Source organism: Macaca mulatta, chromosome 6 (genome assembly GCF_049350105.2).
Source record: "Macaca mulatta isolate MMU2019108-1 chromosome 6, T2T-MMU8v2.0, whole genome shotgun sequence".
NCBI lineage: Eukaryota > Metazoa > Chordata > Mammalia > Primates > Cercopithecidae > Macaca > Macaca mulatta.
In genome coordinates this window covers 82,039,169-82,059,790 of record NC_133411.1, presented here as the reverse complement: position 1 = coordinate 82,059,790, position 20,622 = coordinate 82,039,169, and the positions used below count along the sequence as shown (strand labels likewise).

Genomic DNA, 20,622 nt, shown 5'->3' with positions numbered 1-20,622 from the left:
GAGAGCTTTTTGACACCTCAGGCCAAGAGGACAAGCAGAGAACAAGCTGCTGGGAAAGTCAAATTTATACCAAACTTTGGTTCCTTATTTCCTAACCAGACCCTAACATGGTCCTAGAAACACTTTTCTTTGGCAAAAATGAAAATAAAAATAAATTGTGGGAGCCAATAGAAAAGATATTTTTTAATCATTAATTAACTACGTATTGGGTGCCAACTATGTGCCAGACCTTGAAAAGAAAGGAGAAGAAGGGAAATCTGGGAAAATCAAATTATGAGGCCCAGTAAACTGTGAGTTCTTGTTTTGAAAACAAAGTCAAATGGTAGCATTGACTGTTTACTGGAATATCTAGTCCACTAAGCACCGGGGACCCCAATGTAAATCCCTGCCCAATGGTATAGATTTTGTACCCACAGAATGGCTCTGGGTGTATTAAGTATTCATGAAAAACTAAAATAAATTACAAAACAACAGCATTAGAAAATATTACTGCTAAATATTAAACCAAGTTAACCAGGTACAACTGGTGAAAGTGGTGGAATTCCACACAAGTGATAACATTATGGGTTTGTGTTTTCCTTCCTTAAGCTTTTCTATGTGTTCTAAATTGTCCACAGTGGGCTTGTGTTACTTTTTTTTTTTTTTTGAGGTGGAGTTTTGCTCTTTTGCCCAGACTGGAGGGCATTGGCACGATATCGGCTCACTGCAACCTCTGCCTTCAGGTTTCAGGTGATTCTTCTGTCTCAGCCCCCCGTGTAGCTGTGATTACAGGCGCCCAACACCACGCCTGGCTGATTTTTGTATTTTTAGTAGAGATGCGATTTCACCATGTTGGTCAAACTCCTGACCTCGTGATGTGCCAGCCTTGACCTCCCAAACTGCTGGGATTACAGGAGTGAGCCACTGCGCCCAGCCGGCCTGTGTTACTTTTATGATCAGAAAAAAAAAAAAAAATCTAATTTTAGAAACTGACACACAGAGAAAAGTAATATAACATATAACTACTTTAGATCTTACACATGTAAAATGGATGATTCTGAACTAGAGTAGGGTGGATTCAGGCTTGCACTGTGAATTAGGGAGGTGCTGGCTATTGAACTATGTGGGTAAAAATGAGGAAGGGAAAACTGCAAGTTTCGGAAGCAGTCATCTTTGCTGACAGTTGTAGCAAAGCACCAGATGGCAGAGCAGCCACTACTTGGATTTGAAGCCAGCTCTGCCTCTTACTATGTGTGTGACCCAATGTCATCAGAATCTGTCCAATCTACTCTTGAAAACTGGAGTAATTTTGTCCACCTCACTGAGATGTGAGGATTGAAGTAATATGGCATGCATGAGTACCTGACAGGGCTGTATCCAGGGGCCTCCTGTATAACTTTCAGTAAAGCTGAAACCTAACACAGCTCTCTGACAACCCTCCGGAGGCTTAGCCTGCACTGTTGCACCACTTGAAAGAAACAAAATTGTCCTTCTTTAAAAACAAGTTTACACAATAGCCAAAAGGTGGACACAACCCAAATGTCCATCAATGGATGAATGATTAAACAAAATGTGGTAGAGACATACAACGAAATGTTACTTAGCCTTAAAAAGAAATGAAATTCTGACACATGCTACAACATAGATAAACCTTGAAGACGCTACACTAAGTCAACTAAGCCAGTCACAAAAAGGCAAATACCATGTGATTCCACTTATATGAGATGCTTAGAGTGGTCAAATTCATAGAAACAGAAAGCAGAATGGTGGTTCCCAGGGGCTGGGAGAAGGAAGAAATGGCCAGTTATTGAACAAGTATAAAGTTTCACTTTTGCAAGATGAAAAGTTTTGGAGACCAGTTGCATAACAATGTGAACATACTTAACCATACTGAACTATATACTTAAAAATGGTTAAGACAGTGTTTATGTATGTGTATTTTACCACAAATTTTTTAATTAAAAAAAAAATTTAGACGTATGTAAAGTCATTCATTGCAACTCTGTTTATAAGAGCAAAACCTTAGGAACAACTTATATGTCAGTCAATTGAGGACTAGTTGAACAAGTTGTGATATGTCTGTGCCATGCTATACAATGCAGCTCAAAAAAAAAAAAATGAAGGAACTCTCTATGTACTAATATGCAAATATCTCCACTTAATAATGCTAAAAAAGCTAAATGCAGAACAGTATACTAGTTATAGGTAAGCCATCAGTGTCTAAAAAGGATGGAGGAAGGGAATAAGAGTACAATGTGTTTATGTTTGCTTGCATGTGCATAAAAAACTCTGGAAGGAACAGAAATAATTTATAATAACAGATACATATAGGCAGGGTGGTATGGTAACCAGACAAGTAGGAACAGGGGTGGGTGGGAAATTTTTACTGTTAAACCCTTACTAGTTATATTCTTTTATTTTTGGACCATATGAATCTATAATCTTTTCAAAAATTTAATAAAGAATTTGAATTTAAAAACACATATTTGTCATTCAAAGTAAAAATTCTTACTGACATAGCTCAACCAAAACTGGGATATTTTACTGACTATGAAGATACACGGTTTCTCCAGTTTGTGCCCATTTCACAAAAGATATTCCAATGCCTCTGCTCAAGGCTGAGAGCCAACGGGAAGGTCTTAGCAACCATCTCAGCTGAATGGATTAAGTCTATGCACTTACCTTGTCAACAGCCTTCAAGTCACAGCCTGCCTTCAGCAGGGTTTCCACCAGTTCCACATTTCCACAATCAGCAGCTACATGCAGAGGGGTTTGTTGCTTCTGCCATGAAATTAAGGAGGGGAACAAACTTGGACGGTGAAAAGACAAATGGAAAGTATAGCCATCCTATTTAGGCTCAAGGGAAAACACAGGTTGTACATTCTTTAATGGATACTGGGGCATTCATTGCAGTATTATTTTCAATAGTGAAAAACTGAAAGGAAATTACATGTTTAACAAGGAGACTCACTAGATAAATTATGATACATCTGTATATTGGAATAATAGGCAACCATTAAAAATTACTTTTTTAAAAATGATTTCAATATTAGGTACCTAAAGTAGTCGAATGTATAGAGACAGAAAGTAGAATGGTGGTTCCCAGGAGCTGGATGAGGAGGGAAGTCACTGTTTAAGAGATATAAAATTTCAGTTTGAGAAGATGAAAAATGTTCTGGAGATGGATGGTGGTGATATTATACCAAAAGAATGTAATTAATGCTGCTGAACTGTACACTTAAGACGGTTAAAATGGTGGATTTTGTTATGCGTATTTTACTACAATAAAAATGATTTCAAAGATTTTTTGAAAATAAAAAATGCTTTTGATATAATGTTTGAAACTTCAGGAAATGATACTATCTAGTTGAGCTTGATTTAATTAAAACTACATATAGAGAAAGAGAAGAAAATACAGTACAGAAAAATGCTAATGCTAAGGTCTAGATGAAGGGATTAGAGTTTATTTTATTGCCTTCCGAATGCATTTCTCTGTTCTCTAAATTTTCTACATTATAATGTATAAAGGAGTTCAAGACTTCTAATTTCCTTCTGGAGTAATCATTTTCCTATTAAGATGATAAGAGTTTCAAAAGAAATATCCGAAATCCCAAGAAAATCACCCATCTTAACCTCTCACCAAAAGGAATGCAGTTGTGAAGAGATTTCTAAAATATTAGGGCAGAGAGGAGCCTTAGATGTGATCAGCCCAACTCCTTAACCAGAAAAGGGAAGCAGCTTCCCAGGGTCACAGAGCTGGGCAATAGCACGTGGCCCACTACTCCTCCCACCAGAGCACAGGGCCAGTATGCTGGGGATATTACCAAAAAACATTTATTTATTTATATTTTTATTTTTTTCTGAGAGACAGTTGCTTACTCTGTCATTTAGACTGGAGTACAGTAGCATGATAGTAGCTCACTGTAACCTGGAACTCCTGGGCTCAAGCAATCCTCCCTTCTCGGTTTCCTGAGTAGCTGAGACTACAGGCCTACAGGCTCTACTATTTTTTTTTTTTTTTTTTTTTTTTTTTTTGTAGAGATGAAGTCTCGCTATGTTGCCCAGGTTGGTTTCAAACCTGGCCTCAGGTGATCCTCCTATCTTGGCCATCCAAAGTGTTGGGATTACAGGTGTGACCCAAAACACCTGGCCTCCAAAAAGCCTTTTTTTTTTCTTCTTGAGATGGAGTCTCACTCTGTCGCCCAGGCTGGAGAGCAGTGGTGCGATCTCAGCTCACTGCAACCTCCACCTCCTGAGTTCAAGCGATTCTTCTGCCTCAGTCTCCCAAGTAGCTGGGATTACAGGCACCCAGCTAATTTTTTGTATTTTTAGTAGAGACAGGGTTTCACTATGTTGGCCGGGCTTGTCTCAAACTCCTGACCTCGTGATCCACCTGCCTCAGCCTCCCAAAGTGCTGGGATTACAGGCGTGAGCCACCGCACCTCGCCCCAAAAAGCATTTCTTAAAGACTCACCTTCAAATGTCAGTGTGTCTAGGTGTTTGTCATTGAAGACATTACACTTATACTGACACGCCTACCAAAGATCTCTACCGACATGGAACAAAGGTGAAAATGGAATGTATCAAATCCAACAACACCCATTTTAACAATAATGCTACAAGTCTGGAAGGCAGGAAATGCACTAAAACATTAACAAGAGTTATCTTTCTTTGCTGGGTACTTAAAACACATTAAGTCTTTTTAGCTTTTTAAAAAATTTTACATACATATTTTACATTTAAAATATAAAATTTCCTATTTTTTATGCTTATTCTTGGTCTAATAAAAAATTAAAGTGATGAAGTCTGGTTCTGTAAAAGGATAGCAAGCCTAACAAACACTCCTTCCCTAGAGTACCTCTAGCCAGTTCTGTCAAAACCAGTATCACATGTGAGCACAAGGCTCTGTCTGTGTATTTAGCAAAGATTTTGCCCATTGGGAAAGATTTTAGATATTAACATAGTTGAATACATAAGCATATTTAATAACAAGAGGAGATTTTTTTCCCCCCCAAAAAACTTTTGGGATAGGTAAAGGCAAAGGAGGAGGCTAGGTTCCCTGGAGGAGAGAAGGGACAGAAGTACAGGTAAATCTTCATTCAGCTCAGAGCAAAATTGAGCTCATAGGTGGGAATGGGAGGAGACTGAAGAGATCTGAGTCAATGCTCTGGTTTCACAGTGCATTAGGACAGGCAGGCACGCCCACTGCACCGTGGCTCCTCCCTAAGCCGGAGGGGCGCCGCAGAGGCTTCTCTGGGAAGAGGCAGCCGGAAGGTCTCATCTGGCCTCAGGACCCTGGAAAGGCTCCTCTTCCACTCCCCTACGTATCCTGGAAGAGGGCAGGCCAGCCCCAGAAGAGCCCCAGAGAGCAGGCTCATCAGTGCCCACCCCCATTCTCTTCGTCCTTCCGCTGCGGCATTCCCATTTCCAGCCAGTAATGGATTGCTTTAATGAGTCATTTGATTCTGCTTCAGTTGACTGAACTTGGGGTGATTTTTCTTTTATTCCAAGAGGTCTCTTTTGCCTTTAGGCAAAGAGAAGACACATTTACTGTCTTCAATATAGAAACAAAGCTTCCTTCTTGTGGGGGAAAGGCTCCCTGCCAATTACAATATTTCACTCTGGGGGAGTGGCTTTTGATTTAAAGAGCCTCTGGCCATTTAGCTCTGAGCTACTGTTTTTCTATCAAAAGTGCTGGGCCTGTTAAACATGTAAGATTTAATCATGCACTGGCTGAACTCCAGTTGTGTGGCTGAGAAAGACAAAAGTATGTGTGTGGTCATGGGGATGGAGTGAGAGTTACACAAGGAAAAGGATAAAAAGGATGCACACGTTCCTCCCAGGAATTTTTAGGTACCTCGAACTTGATCAAAACTCCCCCTAAACACCCACTGTGTTGAAATATAAGAAAAGAGACCCTCCAGGCTCTGATTTTCTTGGCTTACCTGATTTAATATGTTAATATCATGCTGTGCACTTAATAAGCTGTTTACAACCGTGATGTGGTTGTTGATAACAGCTAAATGAAGAGGAGACTCCTTAGGCTGCAGAGAGAAATAAAAATTTCAAATCAAAAAGGTTCTGGTTTCATCATTCAAATCAAAAAGCAACTCATTTCAGCAGCTATTTCCTGATGATCTCCCAAGTACTGAAACTACCCATCCCAGTGGTGACCCTTAGTAAGTATTCAGCATTTGTGGTCATCCCAAGGCTTTGAAGCAAACTCGCTCCCCAGCAATCAGCTCACCCCCTTCGTTCTTTCTGGAGCAACATACTAAGCACCTACTATGGGCCAAGCTCTTTTCAGGTTGCCAGGGATTTAACATGAACAAAGCTCATTCTCAGGAATCTTTCAGTCTAGTGGGGTAAGCAAATATTAACTTTTTTTAAGTCACACAAATACGGTATACAATTAAGTGCTTTAGAAGTAGAAGAGCCAGTGTGGGGATAGGGGGAAGGCTGACCTTTCGGGAGGCCAGAAAAGACTTTTCTGAAGAACTGACATTTAAGCTCAAATATGAAGGAGAAGTAAGTGTTAAATAGGCCAAACCGCAGGACTTCTCAGAGCCTTCAAAGAGCTAAAGGGCAATGAAGAGTAGCCACAAGGGCAAAATCATTGCACAGTTGGCATTTCCTGAATTGATTTGTTGTGGAGCCCTTACTCCTTAGTGTGTCCTATAGGACTGGAGTCCCCCTTACTCAGGGGCACCATCCTCGTGCTCAGCTCTCCCCGCATAGAGTCCAGCCACAGGATGTTCCCCAAGCCCTCTGCAGCCTGCTCTCCTGTTCTCCTTTGTGGCTAAAACACCTACAACCTGTCTTCCCAGCCACAGCCCCCTCTCACCCATCCCCATCACTGGCTTCTTACCCGGCCCTGCTAGGTCGCAGTGCCTATGTCTACCCCCAACACTTTGCCTCCAGGCTCCCGTGCTGCTGCAGTCCCACCCAGCTGCCACTGGCCTGTGGAGACATGAGAGGAGACATGCCTCCAGGAGTAGAGTCAGCTGAGAGTGGGGAAAAGGGAGGGAAGAAGCAATGAAGGGAAGTGAGGGCAGAAGCGATTAAGGCATGAGAGAGAGGGAAGTGAGGGGCATCCAGCATGATGAGGGAGGGAGGACACCAGGGGGAGGTGGACAGGGGTGTGACAGCAAGGGCTGAAGATCCAGTGACACCATGCAGATCAGGAGCCAAGCTGAGTGTGGAGCGAGTGGCGAGAGAGAACAAGCGCCTACGAGGGTGAGTGACTAGGGCAAGTGCAGCGTCGCTCAAGTGGAACAGCTGATATTCATGATATGCATCAGACACACTCAGCACATTCTCATCGTGGTGCTTATTACACGCTCAATTCCCCAACTGTTTCTTTTATTTTTTTTTCAGAGATGGGGTCTCACTCTCTTGCCCAGGCTAGAGGGCAATGGAGCCATTGTCATTCGCTGTAACCTGAAACTCCTGGGTTCAAGCAAACCTCCCACCTCAGCCTCCCGAGTAGCTGGGGCTACAGGCATGCACCACTGTGCCTGGCTAATTTTTAAATTTTTGTAGAGATGGGGTCTTGCCATGTTGCCCAGGCTGCCCTAACAGTTTATACTCTGTTTTAAACACCAGGCTGACAGTTTTTCAGAGATCACATCAATAACCCTAGACATTCAATCTCATATTCCCCACTTCATACATGAGACACAAAGAGGATCAGTAACTTCCACAAGGCCATGCAGCAAGGAAGTGGCAGACACAGGACGTGAACCCAGACCTTTCTGACTCTACCATCTGCACCAGGCTCTGTCTCAGGAGATGGGGGTAGATGGATGGAAGAGAGACCATAGTGAGTTGGCAAGAGTGTCACCAGCAGATGGAGGGAGGGGAGATGAGGGGACAGGTAGAAGACCACAGCTGAGGAAGTCAGAGACTGTCAGAGGCCAGCAAGGGTCAAAGCAGACAGATGGTGTGAGCAGGGCCGTGGGGGCAGCGTGAAGGGAAGAATTTCTGTGTAGGTTTCTTCTGCCCAGGAGTAACCTCCTTGAGGCACTAAGTGTGAAAAATGAGAAAGCATCCCACATTGCAAAGAAGTGGGCATTGTCCTTCTTGCTGGGGCCACCCGCCTTGCTGGGCCCAGCTCCTCCTGAGAAACAGGAAGTGTCCTTGGACTGAACCAGGTAAGTTCAGAGCCAATTCCCCCAATACCATGCTCCAAAAGCTATCTGACATGGTTTAAATCACATCCCTCCTCTTGAGTTAATACAATAAATAGTAATGGCTCAGCAAGATCAGAGGAAATCATATTCTCAACAGAGAAATGAAAATAGAGTGGAAAAATAGAGGCATGTTTCTTGTTTAATTCCAGCACAGAGGGCCTTTGTTAATTCTGCCAAAGCTAATTCAAACGTCAGAAAACCTAAATCAGTATAAAGAATTGGCTTTCAAAAGAAAAACAAGAACATTCAGTAAAGGGAGAAAAATTATCACTCTTCTTGATATGTACAGCTGCTTCATTATTTTCCCAGACTGATAAAATTAATACAAGAGTAATGGCATCTCTAGACATATGAGAAAGCTTTTTTGCAGCAAATACAAATATTTAAAACACAAAGATTTCATTTTGTTCAGGAACTTCAATGACTTTCTAAAATTCATCCCTTGGATTTTATTTCTCAAGATTAAGACTCAGCCTCCAAAAGAAGTCAGCCAGCCTTCCCAGAAATAATTCCTCCCTTGTGAAACATCTCATCTCCTACATGTATCTGCAAGGGGCATCTCCTTAGCACGGCCAACCTCATGGCGCCAGGACCAAAGCCCATGTCATTGGAATAAACTCACTTCCACTTTCTGGTGCAGATCAACGTTCTCACTGAGAAGAAAGTTGACAAGGGATGCATGGCCATTCCTGGTTGCTATCTGCAAACTACTGATATTGAGCTGCAAGAGACAATGGAGAGGGCAGGGAGGAACTCCCATTATAATTCAGCATGCTTTCTGGTGTTTATCACATGGTAATCAGTTAATACAATGAAATAGTACAACTACAGTCGTGCATCACATAACAGTGATTTGGTCAATGACAGACGTGCAGTGGTCCCATAAGATTACAATGGAGCTGAAAAATTCCTATGGCACAAGTACTTAACTACATTACTATGTTACTATGCTGTACAGGTTTGTAGCCTACGAGCAATAGATATACCATATAGTGTGTTGTAGGCTGTACCATGTAGGTTTATGTAGGTACACTCTATTTATGTTTACACAGTGAAATCAGGCATTCCTCATAACATATCCCTGTCATTCAGAGATGCATGGCTGTATTTTAAAAAGAAAATCTGGTTGGGCACAGTGGCTCATGCCTGTAATTCTAGCATTTTGGAAGGCCAAGGCAGGTAGATCACTTGAGTCCAGGAGTTTGAGATCAGCCCTGGCAACATGGTGAAACCTTGTCTCTACAAAAATTAGCTGGGCTTGGTGGTGTGTCCCTGTGGTCCCAGGTACTCAGGAGGCTGAGACTGAGGTGGGAGGATGGTTTGAGCCTGGGAGGCAAAGACTGCAGTGAGCCGAGATCATGCCACTGCACTCCAGCCTGGGCAACAGAGTGAGACCCAGTCTCTAAATAAATAAAAAGAAAACCCATTGTGTTTTTAATTACTGGGTTGAGGGGGAGCTAGTATTAGGTTAGTACAAAAGCAATTGTGGTTTTTACCTAATTGTCTGTTTTTTTCTAAGTGTCTCCCATAGAAGTGTAGAGCCCCAGGGAACATGTGTGCAATAGACCGAATGTTTGTGTCCCTCCCAAAAGTCATATGTTGAAACTCTAATGTCAATGTGATGATGATAGGAGGTGGGGCCTTTCGGAGGTTATTAGGTAATTCATTGTTGACTGATTAATTGTAAGATTGCTACAAAGTATTTGCAGGTCTTTCAAATAAGGATGCTGTTGGAAATTACTTTCCCAAAATTGCTGCATCAGTATCTCCTGTCCCACAGGCTCCTCTGCAATATGACCTTGCCACTCCCCTCATCAAGAGGCAGGGTTTATTTCTCCACCTCCTTGAATCTGGGTCGACCCTGTAACTGCTTTGACTAATAGAATATGGCAGAAGTTCCAGCGTGCCAGTTCCAGGCATGGCCCCTAACTAGCCTGGCAGCTGCTGCTCTCTGCCTTTTGTAATGCCTGCTCTTGTAATCCTTCCTCTTAGAGGCCAGTTCCCAGGCTGTAGGTTGAGGCCCATGGTGAGGCCCAGGTGAGCTCCCAGCAGACAGCCAGCATTAACTGCCAGGCATGTGAGTGCACTCTCTTGGCTATCGAGCTCAGGTAAGCCTTCAAAATCCTGGCCGACTTCCAACTGGAATCTCATGATAAACTCAAAGTAAGAATCCTCTCAGCTGAGTCCAGTCAACTCACAGAGCCGTGAAAATAATAATAGATTGTTGTTTTAAGCCACTGAGCTTTGGGTTGGATTGTCAGGAAGCAATAGATAATGGAACAGATGCCAACAGCAATGACCTGTGCATCTCTGACCAACTGAAATCTAGCTTGCATGATACTAAATGCCTATATGACCTTGGATAAGTGGCCTATCAAGTATGGGCCTCTTTGTCTTCATCTGCAAAACTGTCCCCATAATAGTTTTCTATTGCTGTTATAAGACATTGCCACAAAATTAGTGGCTTAATAAAATGTATTATTTTATAGTTCTGGAGGTCAGAAGTCTGAAATGGATCCCACTGGGCTAACCAAAAAAAAAAAAAAAAAAATGTTCACAGATCTATGTTCCCTTCTGGAGGCTCTCAGGAGAATCCACTTCCTTGTCTCTTCCAGGTTTTAGAAGCCTCCTATGTTCTTTGGCTCACACCCCCTTGCTCCATTGTCAAAACCAGCAACAGTTAGCTGAGTCCTTCTCACACTGCATCACTGACATCCTCGTCTGCCTCACTCTTCCACTTTAAAGGACTCTTCATGATTACATTGGGCCCACCTAGTAATCCAGGAGAATCTCATTTTAAGATCAGCTAATTAGCAACCTTAATTCCATCTGCAACTTAAATTCTCCTTTGCCATGTAATATAACATATTCATAGGTTCCAGGAACTGGGATGTGAACATCTCTGGGGTGGGGAGCCTGATTCTGCCTACCACATCATCCTACCTCTTTCTCTGAAATCACAGTACTACTGGGAGGATACACGAGCCAGTAAATGTGTATGGTAACCGTAACTATTATTTTATCCATTCCACACACACACACACAAAAAACATTGAGCACTTATTCTGTACCAGGCACTATTTTAGATAGTGGAGGGATATGTTGGTAAACAAAACTGATAAGATCTCAGACATTACATTTCAGTGGCGGTGGACAATCAATTGATCCATTGATTGGTAGACTGGTAGATCAGCAAATCAGTGGACTTAAATATGCTTATTAGATTATAGATGTTGTTAGAAGAATAACATCAGCTAGTTGTAAGTTCTATAACAAGACATAAAATAGCATGACTGGTTGGCTACTTTCTCATGGCTGATCAACAAAGCCTTCTTGGATAAGGTGACAGTTAAACTGAGATCAGAATGGTCAGCAGTGCCCTCACTGGCAAGATCAGAAGCCACCTAAAGCAGAAACAAATTTCTGAGAAACTCAAAGCAGGAACCCTGTAGTAGGAAGAGCTGCGGGAGTCCACAGCATTTACCTCTAGGCATCATGGGCTCTGTGTATAGGGCCTACAGACTTTACGAGCCAAAGAAACCGTTAAAATGTAAAAAGGAAAAAAATTATTGGTTCCACGATACCAAAAGAAAACCACAAAATTGAAGTGAATAAATATTTAATTGACATTCATACTTCATTGATTGTTAAATGTAATGTTCATAAAATATTCATTATATTTATAAACAATTTGCAGGTTGCATTTTTTCACCTCCCTCAAATTCCCAATTATGCACACAGAGTTCTAAGAAATCAGAGTCAATCATAAATTAGGTGAGTCTGTCATAGCCAAATAATTGCAAAAAGCAAAAACAAAAAAGCCTTTTAGAGCAATTAACAGCAAAAAAAAAAAAAAAAAAAAAAAGTAAAGAGGAATGTGGGAGCACTTAAATATGTATGATAAAATGTGAGGTAGGACCTCCAGGAATATGAGTTCTTAGGACCTACAAAAGCCTTTTTTGGACCCAGGGCAGTTAATAGGGCGCTAAAGAGAGCCTGTTGCCCTAACTCTGGGCAGTTCTTCCACCCAACATAAACGGAGAAAGCCGGCTGTCAACTACATTCATAATCTCACTCCAACAACCTCCTTAGAAACGACTTGACCCGGGCCGGGCGCGGTGGCTCAAGCCTGTAATCCCAGCACTTTGGGAGGCCGAGACGGGCGGATCACGAGGTCAGGAGATCGAGACCATCCTGGCTAACACGGTGAAACCCCGTCTCTACTAAAAAATACAAAAAACTAGCCGGGCGAGGTGGCAGGCACCTGTAGTCCCAGCTACTCGGGAGGCTGAGGCAGGAGAACGGCGTGAACCCGGGAGGCGGAGCTTGCAGTGAGCTGAGATCCAGCCACTGCACTCCAGCCTGGGCAACAGAGCGAGACTCCGTCTCAAAAAAAAAAGAAAGAAAGAAACGACTTAACCCTTTACCCGCTCCCCTTGCTGATGGCAAGGTGGGAGGGAGCACAAAAGCAAACTCCTGGAAACCAAGACTCATCAGTGTCAGCAGGTGAAGCGTTTCCAAGATCAAACATAGCAATCACCTACAAATGTGAAAGCAAAACAAAGTTCAACCCATCCCGGGCTCATGTGTGTTCTTGCTGTTGGCTTCTTGCTTCACACTGCTTTTCCCCCCCAAGGTTTTCACCGGGTTGGACAGATAGGTGTGGATAGCTAGTGGGGGCTGAGGTTGCTGATTCAGAAGGGAGCTGATGAACTCGGGAAAAACTCTAGAAGTAAAAGCTAAAAAAATGGATTCGCGATCATTTCCAGGCTGCCTAGAGCAACTGAGGCCACTGGCTGTAAGGACAGGGGCAATATGGAGCCTGCAGTCTTAGTCGGATGGGGAGAATGTGTGCATATGAAAAATCACTACAAAGCAAAATACTTAAGGGCAAAATAATTAAGGACAAGGGTGAGGCAGGGTACAAAATAATGGAGTAAGCCTGAGAGTCTTGCTAACCTGGGAAGCTTTCCCAGGAACTTGAAGGGGGATACAGACTGGGGACAAGGAGGCACCTGTGCAATGACTGAACAGCAGCACAGCTCTCCACATTCTGAATATTTCATGGCTCCCATGAATTCTTAACTTTCTGTTTATTTATTGCATCAATAACCTTGCAACTTAAGTGGGAATCAACTCATGCTACTTTGATTTTCCTGTCTGACAATCCTTGTCCATGTATATATAAATCCAATATTACATTAATATCTACTCGACTATAATATATTTTTCAATTAGTGTTCTATGATTAACATGTTCAATATTGCAATATATTTTTAGTATTTATCACTATAATTTTTAACAGCTACATAATTTTCCAAGAAGTAGAAGCACCAGACCTTCTTTCAGCCTTCTCCTACCATTAATTCCACGTATATGTTATATCTAATTCTTGGCAATTGGAGCTAACTTTATCATCTATCTGAATGCATGCAGCTAGCTTTCCACCTTTCAAATTATTTTCTTAACATAATCCACCATGTGTGGGTAAAAGGAAAGTGACAAATTGCTTTTCGAAAGATTATACAAATATACACTCCCACCAGCAGAATACAGGGTATCAAACATGCCAGTTTGGGACTTTATTCTTGATTGGGACTTTATTCTTACATGTTTAACTTTGTACTTGTTGAAAAGAAATTGTTTATACATTGTGCAGATAGAAAGATCTCTAAAATATATTGGCAATCAAAAGAAAACAAGGTGCAGAGCAGCATATATTACATACTGTGCTACTGTTTATATGGTGTTGGTATATATATGTGTATGGATTTAATCACATTTTCCATGTGGATTCATGGAAAATTCCTGGAAGACTAAATAAACTATTAAGGATGTTAGTTCTGGGGAGTAAAATTGTGATGTGGGGTTGGAGTAAGACACTTTTTTATCATATACCCTTTGGTGCTATTCAAATTTTTTGTCATGAGTTTTCATTATAATTAATTAGAAAAACAGGAAAAGAAACTAAACCATCTGAAGACAAGGCCATCGCAGGGGTTAAAAGCTGAGGCATTGGCATCAGACAGGAGTTTGAATCCTTGCACTGCTATTGACTAGTTGTATGATGCTGAATGATTTCCTTAACTTTTCCAAATTCTATTTTTGTGATCTAAAAAAATGAAAATAATAACACAGTCTCAAAAGTTTCAAAGGTTCTTAGCACAATGACTACATACAAAAGTATTCTGCATTTAGAGGAAGGCACCATCCTTCCTTCTTCATGCACCAGGCTGACCACTTGAGCTTTCACACAATAAAGTTTTTTTCAGCGTCTTCTCTGTATAAGCCAGGTGTGCACTAGTTGCTATGAGAAAACAAAGTAGAATAGAGTGTCTGTTTCTAAGAAGTGACAAGTACTTGCTCATTTTGCCCCACTTTCAATTATTCCTTCCCCAGAAGAATAGAAAGAATAGCATTGCTTTTGAGGACACAGTAACTGGGAAATATTGGAGGTAAATCACTAATTCTTACCAAAAACAAAGCGTATTATAAATATTAATTCTAAAGTACCAGTGAGTGGATCAATGTAGGACCAGAGTTTCCAAAGAATATTTTAAGTCTCCCTCCCACTGCATGAGTGAACATGGTCTGGAACACATACTTTATTTGGAATGTTGATGTCACTTCCTGCTGTCAGCAGCACTTTGCTGCACTCTTCATGACCTCCTTCAACACTCAGAAAGAATGGTGTTTCTCCATTCTAACAAAAGAAAAAGTAAGTTAAATTTAATTGCCCCTTGTCATGGAATGAAATTACTTGACAAACAACATGCTTTCTCTATGCCTTTTGTGCATTACTCTTAATAATGGATAGCATTTATTGAACAACTATGTGTCAACTTGTACTGCCAAGACTATATGCTTTGGCACAGTTAAATCACACAATGCTATAAGGGCAGGGTTAATATTATCCACATGTTACAGATAAGAAAACTAAACCTCAGCTGAAAAGTGTCAAAGTGGCTGGGTTCAGTGACTCAGCCTGTAATCCCAGCACTTTGGGAGGCTGAGGCAGGCAGGATACTTGAGCCCAGGAGTTAGAGACCAGCCTGGGCAAAATGGCAAAGCCCCATCTCTACAAAAAGTTTACAAAATTAGCCAGGCATGGTGGATGCCTGTAGTCCCAGCTACTTAGGAGGCTGAGGTGAGAGGATCACCTGAGCCCAGGAGGTTGTGGCTGCAGTGAGACAGGACTGCATCACTGCAGTCCAGCCTAGGCAACAGAGTGAGACCTCGTCTCAAAACAAAAACAAAAAAAAAAAAAAAGAAAGAAAGATAATCTCAGAAATAAGGAACTATAGTACAGTATGAAACACACAAAATTAGAAGTCCATTTGCACCAAGTATAACTTTAATCTTTACAACTGATTAAATGTTACATGACATTTTAAAAAATAACATTACTTTAAAAAATCTCAGTACTTCAGTTTCCTGAAACTCAAGATAAATACTAGGAGGACGAAGTAAGAGTTTAATTCAGGCCAAAATGAGGAAAAAGAAGGAGCTGGTCCCACACAATAGCTACTTGGCTATTTCCTTTTCCTCATGCAGACTCTTTCCTAAAAATGTTGGGAAGAAATGCAGAATTCCTTCCCCATTCCCTAACCATTTCCCTCCTTGGACATTAATCTGCTTAACAACTACTTTAGGATAAATTCAGAAGGCTTTACTCATAGTGAATTAGGTATGAACAATCATGTTAACAGGAACACAAGAGTATAGAAACCAGTGTTCCCATTCCAACAAGGTGGGAAAATCATATTCCAGGCTGCTTTACCTGGGTGCCTGGGACAGCCATCTGCTTATAAAGGCATTTCTCTGCCAGGCATGGTGGCGCATGCCTGTAATCCCAGCACTTTGGGAGACTGAGGCGGGCGGATCACCTCGGTCAGAAGTTCAAGACCAGCCTACTCAACATGGTGAAACCCCATCTCTACTAACTATACAAAAATTAGCCAGGCGTGGTGGTGGGCCCGTGTAATCCCAGCTACTCTGGAGGCTGAGGCAGGAGAGTCACTTGAACCTGGGAGGCTTAGGTTGCAGTGAGCCAAGATCATACCACTGTACTCCAGCCTGGGCAACAAGAGCGAAGCTTCATCTCAAAAAAACAAACAAACACACAAACAAAAAAGGCATTTCTCCCCATAATCTTCCTTCTCATTTTTCCAGGAAAATGGATGCAAAAAGACAAATCCCAGTGGGGAAAATATTTGTTAAAAAAATGTGTAAAGGAAAGAATTCATATCCAGAGCCTGATAAGGTTTCATATCTTGGACCCTGCAATCTGCCTCTAAGGATATACTCCAAGGCAATTGTGAGGAAATCAGACTCAGGTTTATATACAAAGAGGTCTGTGACAGCACAACCTATAATAAACAAAAACTGAAACTAAATAACCAAGAGCTAAAGAATAGTTAAGTGAATTTGGGACAGCTATGAAAAATATATTGTACATATATGCAGAGGAACACAATAAAATCCATCAGATGTGTATAAGATCATCCTTTGAGCTGGGCATGGTAGCTCACACCTGTAATCTCAGTTGCATGGGAGGCTGAGATGGGAAGATCACTTGAAGCCAGGAGTTTGAGACCAGCCTGAGCAACATAATGAGACCCTATTTCTAATAATAATAAATAATAATAATTCTGTGAGTTTAGAGAAAATACAAAACTGCTATTTATTTTTTATCTTGAATTTTAAACATTTATATTTCTAGCATATACTTTATAATGAATTAATTGAATTATAAATGTATATGTGATAGCCACATGCTCAAACTTTCTTTACTGATATGAGTTTGCTGCCAAGAATGTCTGGAGACCACGGCTCTAGAGCACATTCACATGGGTCCCTCTAACTGATCTGGCAACAGCTTGTATCAGGAAGCAGAGGCTGTCCACAAATGGACAAACATTATGAATCATATGCAAAAAGATGATATTATTATCACTGTGCCCTTAATTTTGTGCAAATTAAACCTATCATAATCTGAAATTAAAGTTTTTTGGGCTTTATGAATTTTCCCCAATGTGCCCTGACTCCAAAGTTGCTAAAAGGAAGATGAAATCCACATGCATGCACACATTCCAGTGGTTTAAATATGTTTTAATAGAACAGGGAAAGCATAACTAATACTATAAATAAGACTATAAATCCTGTGACTACAGGACTTGATCTCTGCTTTGGTTTGAATGTTTGTGTCCCTCCAAAATTCATGTTGAAACTTAAATCCCCAATGCAATAAGATTAAGAGGTGGCTTTTATGTGGTGATTAAATCATGAGGGCTAGCTCAGTCAACCAGGTGGATATAATTGTTGTTGTTTGAGCACATGCATTACACTGGAATGGGTATCAGTGGCTTAGAAGAAAATCTTAGAAACAACAGTGGGGCATTCTTTAAGAAATGCTGCATCTCCCATGCCACTGTACTCCAGCCTGGGTGACAAAGCAAGACCCTGACGCTATAAGAAAAAAAATAAAGTAAGAAAAAGAAAAAAGAAAGAAATCATCAAGACTGAATAAGTGATTTAGAAGAATCTAATTCAGCTTGAAGTTTACAATCAACCGAGTTATCTTGCTTATTTTTTTCCTTTATATATGCACGTAAAAAACTAACAGTCTAAAAACATCTTCAAATAGGCAGCATAAAATAAATATTTTAAGTGACAATAAAGTTTTTTGTCACAGTTAAATGGCAGCATTATTTTTTCTGAGTGTTACATAAAATAATGGTGTGCTTTACAATCAATGGTATCTTAAGGTAAATGCTTATGATATTAGTTCTTTCGGTAGCTCTCAGGTGAGGCATCAAGTTTAGAAATGATCAGAACATTAAACTGTGAAATCCAAGAGGACCCCACTGACCCGAGTTTCCAAAGAGCCAGACAAAAAATCACTGGACCATAGGTTAAGAAGTGACCATCCAGGGCAAATGACTCACAAACTTGCCCTGCATAGCCACAGTCACATCGCCTCCACCAAATCCAGAACCAGTTTCTTTTTACTTTTTTGGTTGTGTTTTGTTTTGTTTTGTTTGAGATGGAGTCTTGCTCTGTTGCCCAGGCTCAAGTGCAGTGGCACAATCTCGACTCACTGCAACCTCTGCCTCCCGGGTTCAAGCAACTCTCCTGCCTCAGCCTCCCGAGTAGCAGGGATCACAGGCACCTGTCACCACACCCAGCTAATTTTGCATTTTTAGTAGAGACAGTGTTTCACATGTTGGCCAGGCTGATCTCAAACTCCTGACCTCAGGTGATCCACCCACCTCGGCTGCCCAAATTACGGGGATTACAGGCATGAGCCACCATACCCGGCCCCAGAACCAGTTTCCAGCTCACTAACACTCCACCTGAATGTACCCCCCTCCCAAGTGCCTCAAACAAACCCATTCAAGCCCTCATTACCTACCCCACTCACCTGCTCCACACCTGTACTCCCCAGCAACAGCCCAAGTCAGATAGCTGGGGGCAGAAAGTCCTCCCTCTCTCTAAGTCCTGGTCATAAGTCCTGTGGACTCTGCCTCCTCCTACCACTTCATCCTGTTTGTTGCTCATGAGTGTCTCAGTGAGAGGTCTTCCATAGGTCTTGTTTCCCCATTTTGGCAGTCACCTGACTGGTCCTCCCCACTTCTGGGCTCTCCTGGCACCCGGTCTACCTTTCAAACGGCTGTGACAGTTACCTGCCCACACCTAAGATGAATTCTATCCCTTTTCACTACTTAAAACCCTTCAAGGTCTCTGCTGGCAACCACATCAAAGCCAAACCCTCCCTCCTGTAAAGCATGGCCTTTCGTCATCTGTCTGCCTTGGCCCACTAGGCTTCCAGCTTTCCCAGCCCTCCTAGTCACAATGTCTGCCACCCTGAGCTTGTCAGCCCAGAACACACCATACTCTTGCCTCGGTTCTTTTCCTTGGACTTTTCCCTCTGAAATACTTTATACTTGTGCCATCCTCAAAATCCTTCCTGCCAACATTCATTACAATGCCAAGACCCAGATAATATATCACTTCTTCTGTGAAAACTGTAATTTCTGAAAAACATCTTCCTCTGTGTTCTCATGGCATTCTCTATAGACCTCTATTATTGCATGTAGCCCGATACATTATTTGTTTTGCATGCCCTTCTTACCCTGTAGGCTTCTGGAATAAGAGTACATACTTCATCTGGCATACAGTACATATAGAACAAATATTATTTGAATGAACGGGTGAATAAATGAATGGATTAACAAATGAAGTGCTGTGGAATACTTTGAAGAATAAAGTAAGAATCTTTCAGCATCACATTTTACACCCTATGGCACTAACACCTTTGTTTTCCTCCCACTCTTTTCTTGAAAGCCATTCCTCCAACCCTTCCCCATTTAAGTCCTGTGCCTGTAATGCGTACTTCCACATACCTCATTCATCTCATTTATGTCTTGCCATTGGGTTAGCAGCACCTGCACTGCAGGACTGTGACCGTGCTTTGCAGCGAGGTGCAAGGCAGTGTTTCCCTCCTGCAACAGAGACACACTCGGGGTAGAATGCCCTGTGCTGGGAGAGCATGTTCCTTCAACAGTAAGGGCTGCAATGGAGTTTCTGGAAGTTTTCATTTTGGTTAAAGCACGGTCCAGAGCGTGGACCACTGTATCTGCAGTTTTAAGTGAAATTTATACATTTTTAAGTTTTAAATAAAAAGGTATAGCTTTCTGAACCAGTAGGAAAAAAATCATCCATGCTCCTTCTTCTAACTTTGCTACCAATTGCTAGCAAAACATGGAGCAACAGAAGAAATTCCATTTGACCTATGTGAGGGTAAAATGGTGAAAGATTTCTGGGAGGTCATTTTAGCAATATTATATACCCAAAGATTTTAAAATGTGCAGAAGCCTTTGACCCACAATTCCACATCTAGGAATTTCTCCTAAGAAAGTCATCAAAGGTGTACATATAGATACGATGTCTACCCCAGGGTTTTCCCCTCCCCTTTCATGTAAGGCTGAGGCTCCAGGAGACCTCATGGGAGGAGAGAAGAGGGGTGGAGTTGATCATGGAAAAATCCATGTGGTCTATTGACTTCACAAACATTATGAAGCAAAAACTGCCAATCTGGACAACCCACAGCAGCAGTGGAAGGATTTTGTCTGGATAGTTCATGATTCTCTCTGAGTACAGTAACAACTTACAACTCTTCTGCTGACTAAAAGTCCCTCACCAAATCTACAGGCCAATTGTTACCCCTCTACATCAATTGTTACTCCCCTTTCTCTTGTTCTCAGCAAAGAAATAAAAGTCCAACTCACCTTGTCCTTTTCTGAAGTATGCAGGTTTAGGAAGGTAAGTTTTTCTATCATTTCAACATGGCCCCTCTCAGCTGCCAAAAGAAATGGTTTTCTTCCTTTCTAAAAATCAATCACAAACCTCAAGCATTTATTACACTCTTAGTGAACAAGCATGACAGTGG

The 20,622-nt window shown here is 41.6% G+C and overlaps 1 protein-coding gene across 11 annotated transcripts in view; it reads right to left on the bottom strand.

Moving 5' to 3' along the window:
* Positions 1-20,622, bottom strand: part of ANKDD1B (ankyrin repeat and death domain containing 1B) — a 53,689-nt gene that overhangs the window by 9,844 nt on the left and 23,223 nt on the right. For 9 of the 11 annotated variants that reach the window (XR_013418386.1, XM_015140290.3, XM_078004900.1 and 6 more), the window contains 6 exons: positions 20,462-20,560; positions 19,577-19,675; positions 14,776-14,874; positions 8,794-8,892; positions 5,925-6,023; positions 2,662-2,760 (listed from right to left, as the gene is read on the bottom strand). Coding sequence is in view for 10 of the 11 variants with exons in the window: in XM_015140290.3 (XP_014995776.2) it covers positions 2,662-2,760; positions 5,925-6,023; positions 8,794-8,892; positions 14,776-14,874; positions 19,577-19,675; positions 20,462-20,560 (594 nt within the window). In the remaining variant the exon portion in view is untranslated. The remainder of the gene's footprint in view (positions 1-2,661; positions 2,761-5,924; positions 6,024-8,793; positions 8,893-14,775; positions 14,875-19,576; positions 19,676-20,461; positions 20,561-20,622) is intronic. The other 2 variants (XM_078004895.1, XM_078004898.1) reach the window with 2 other exon arrangements.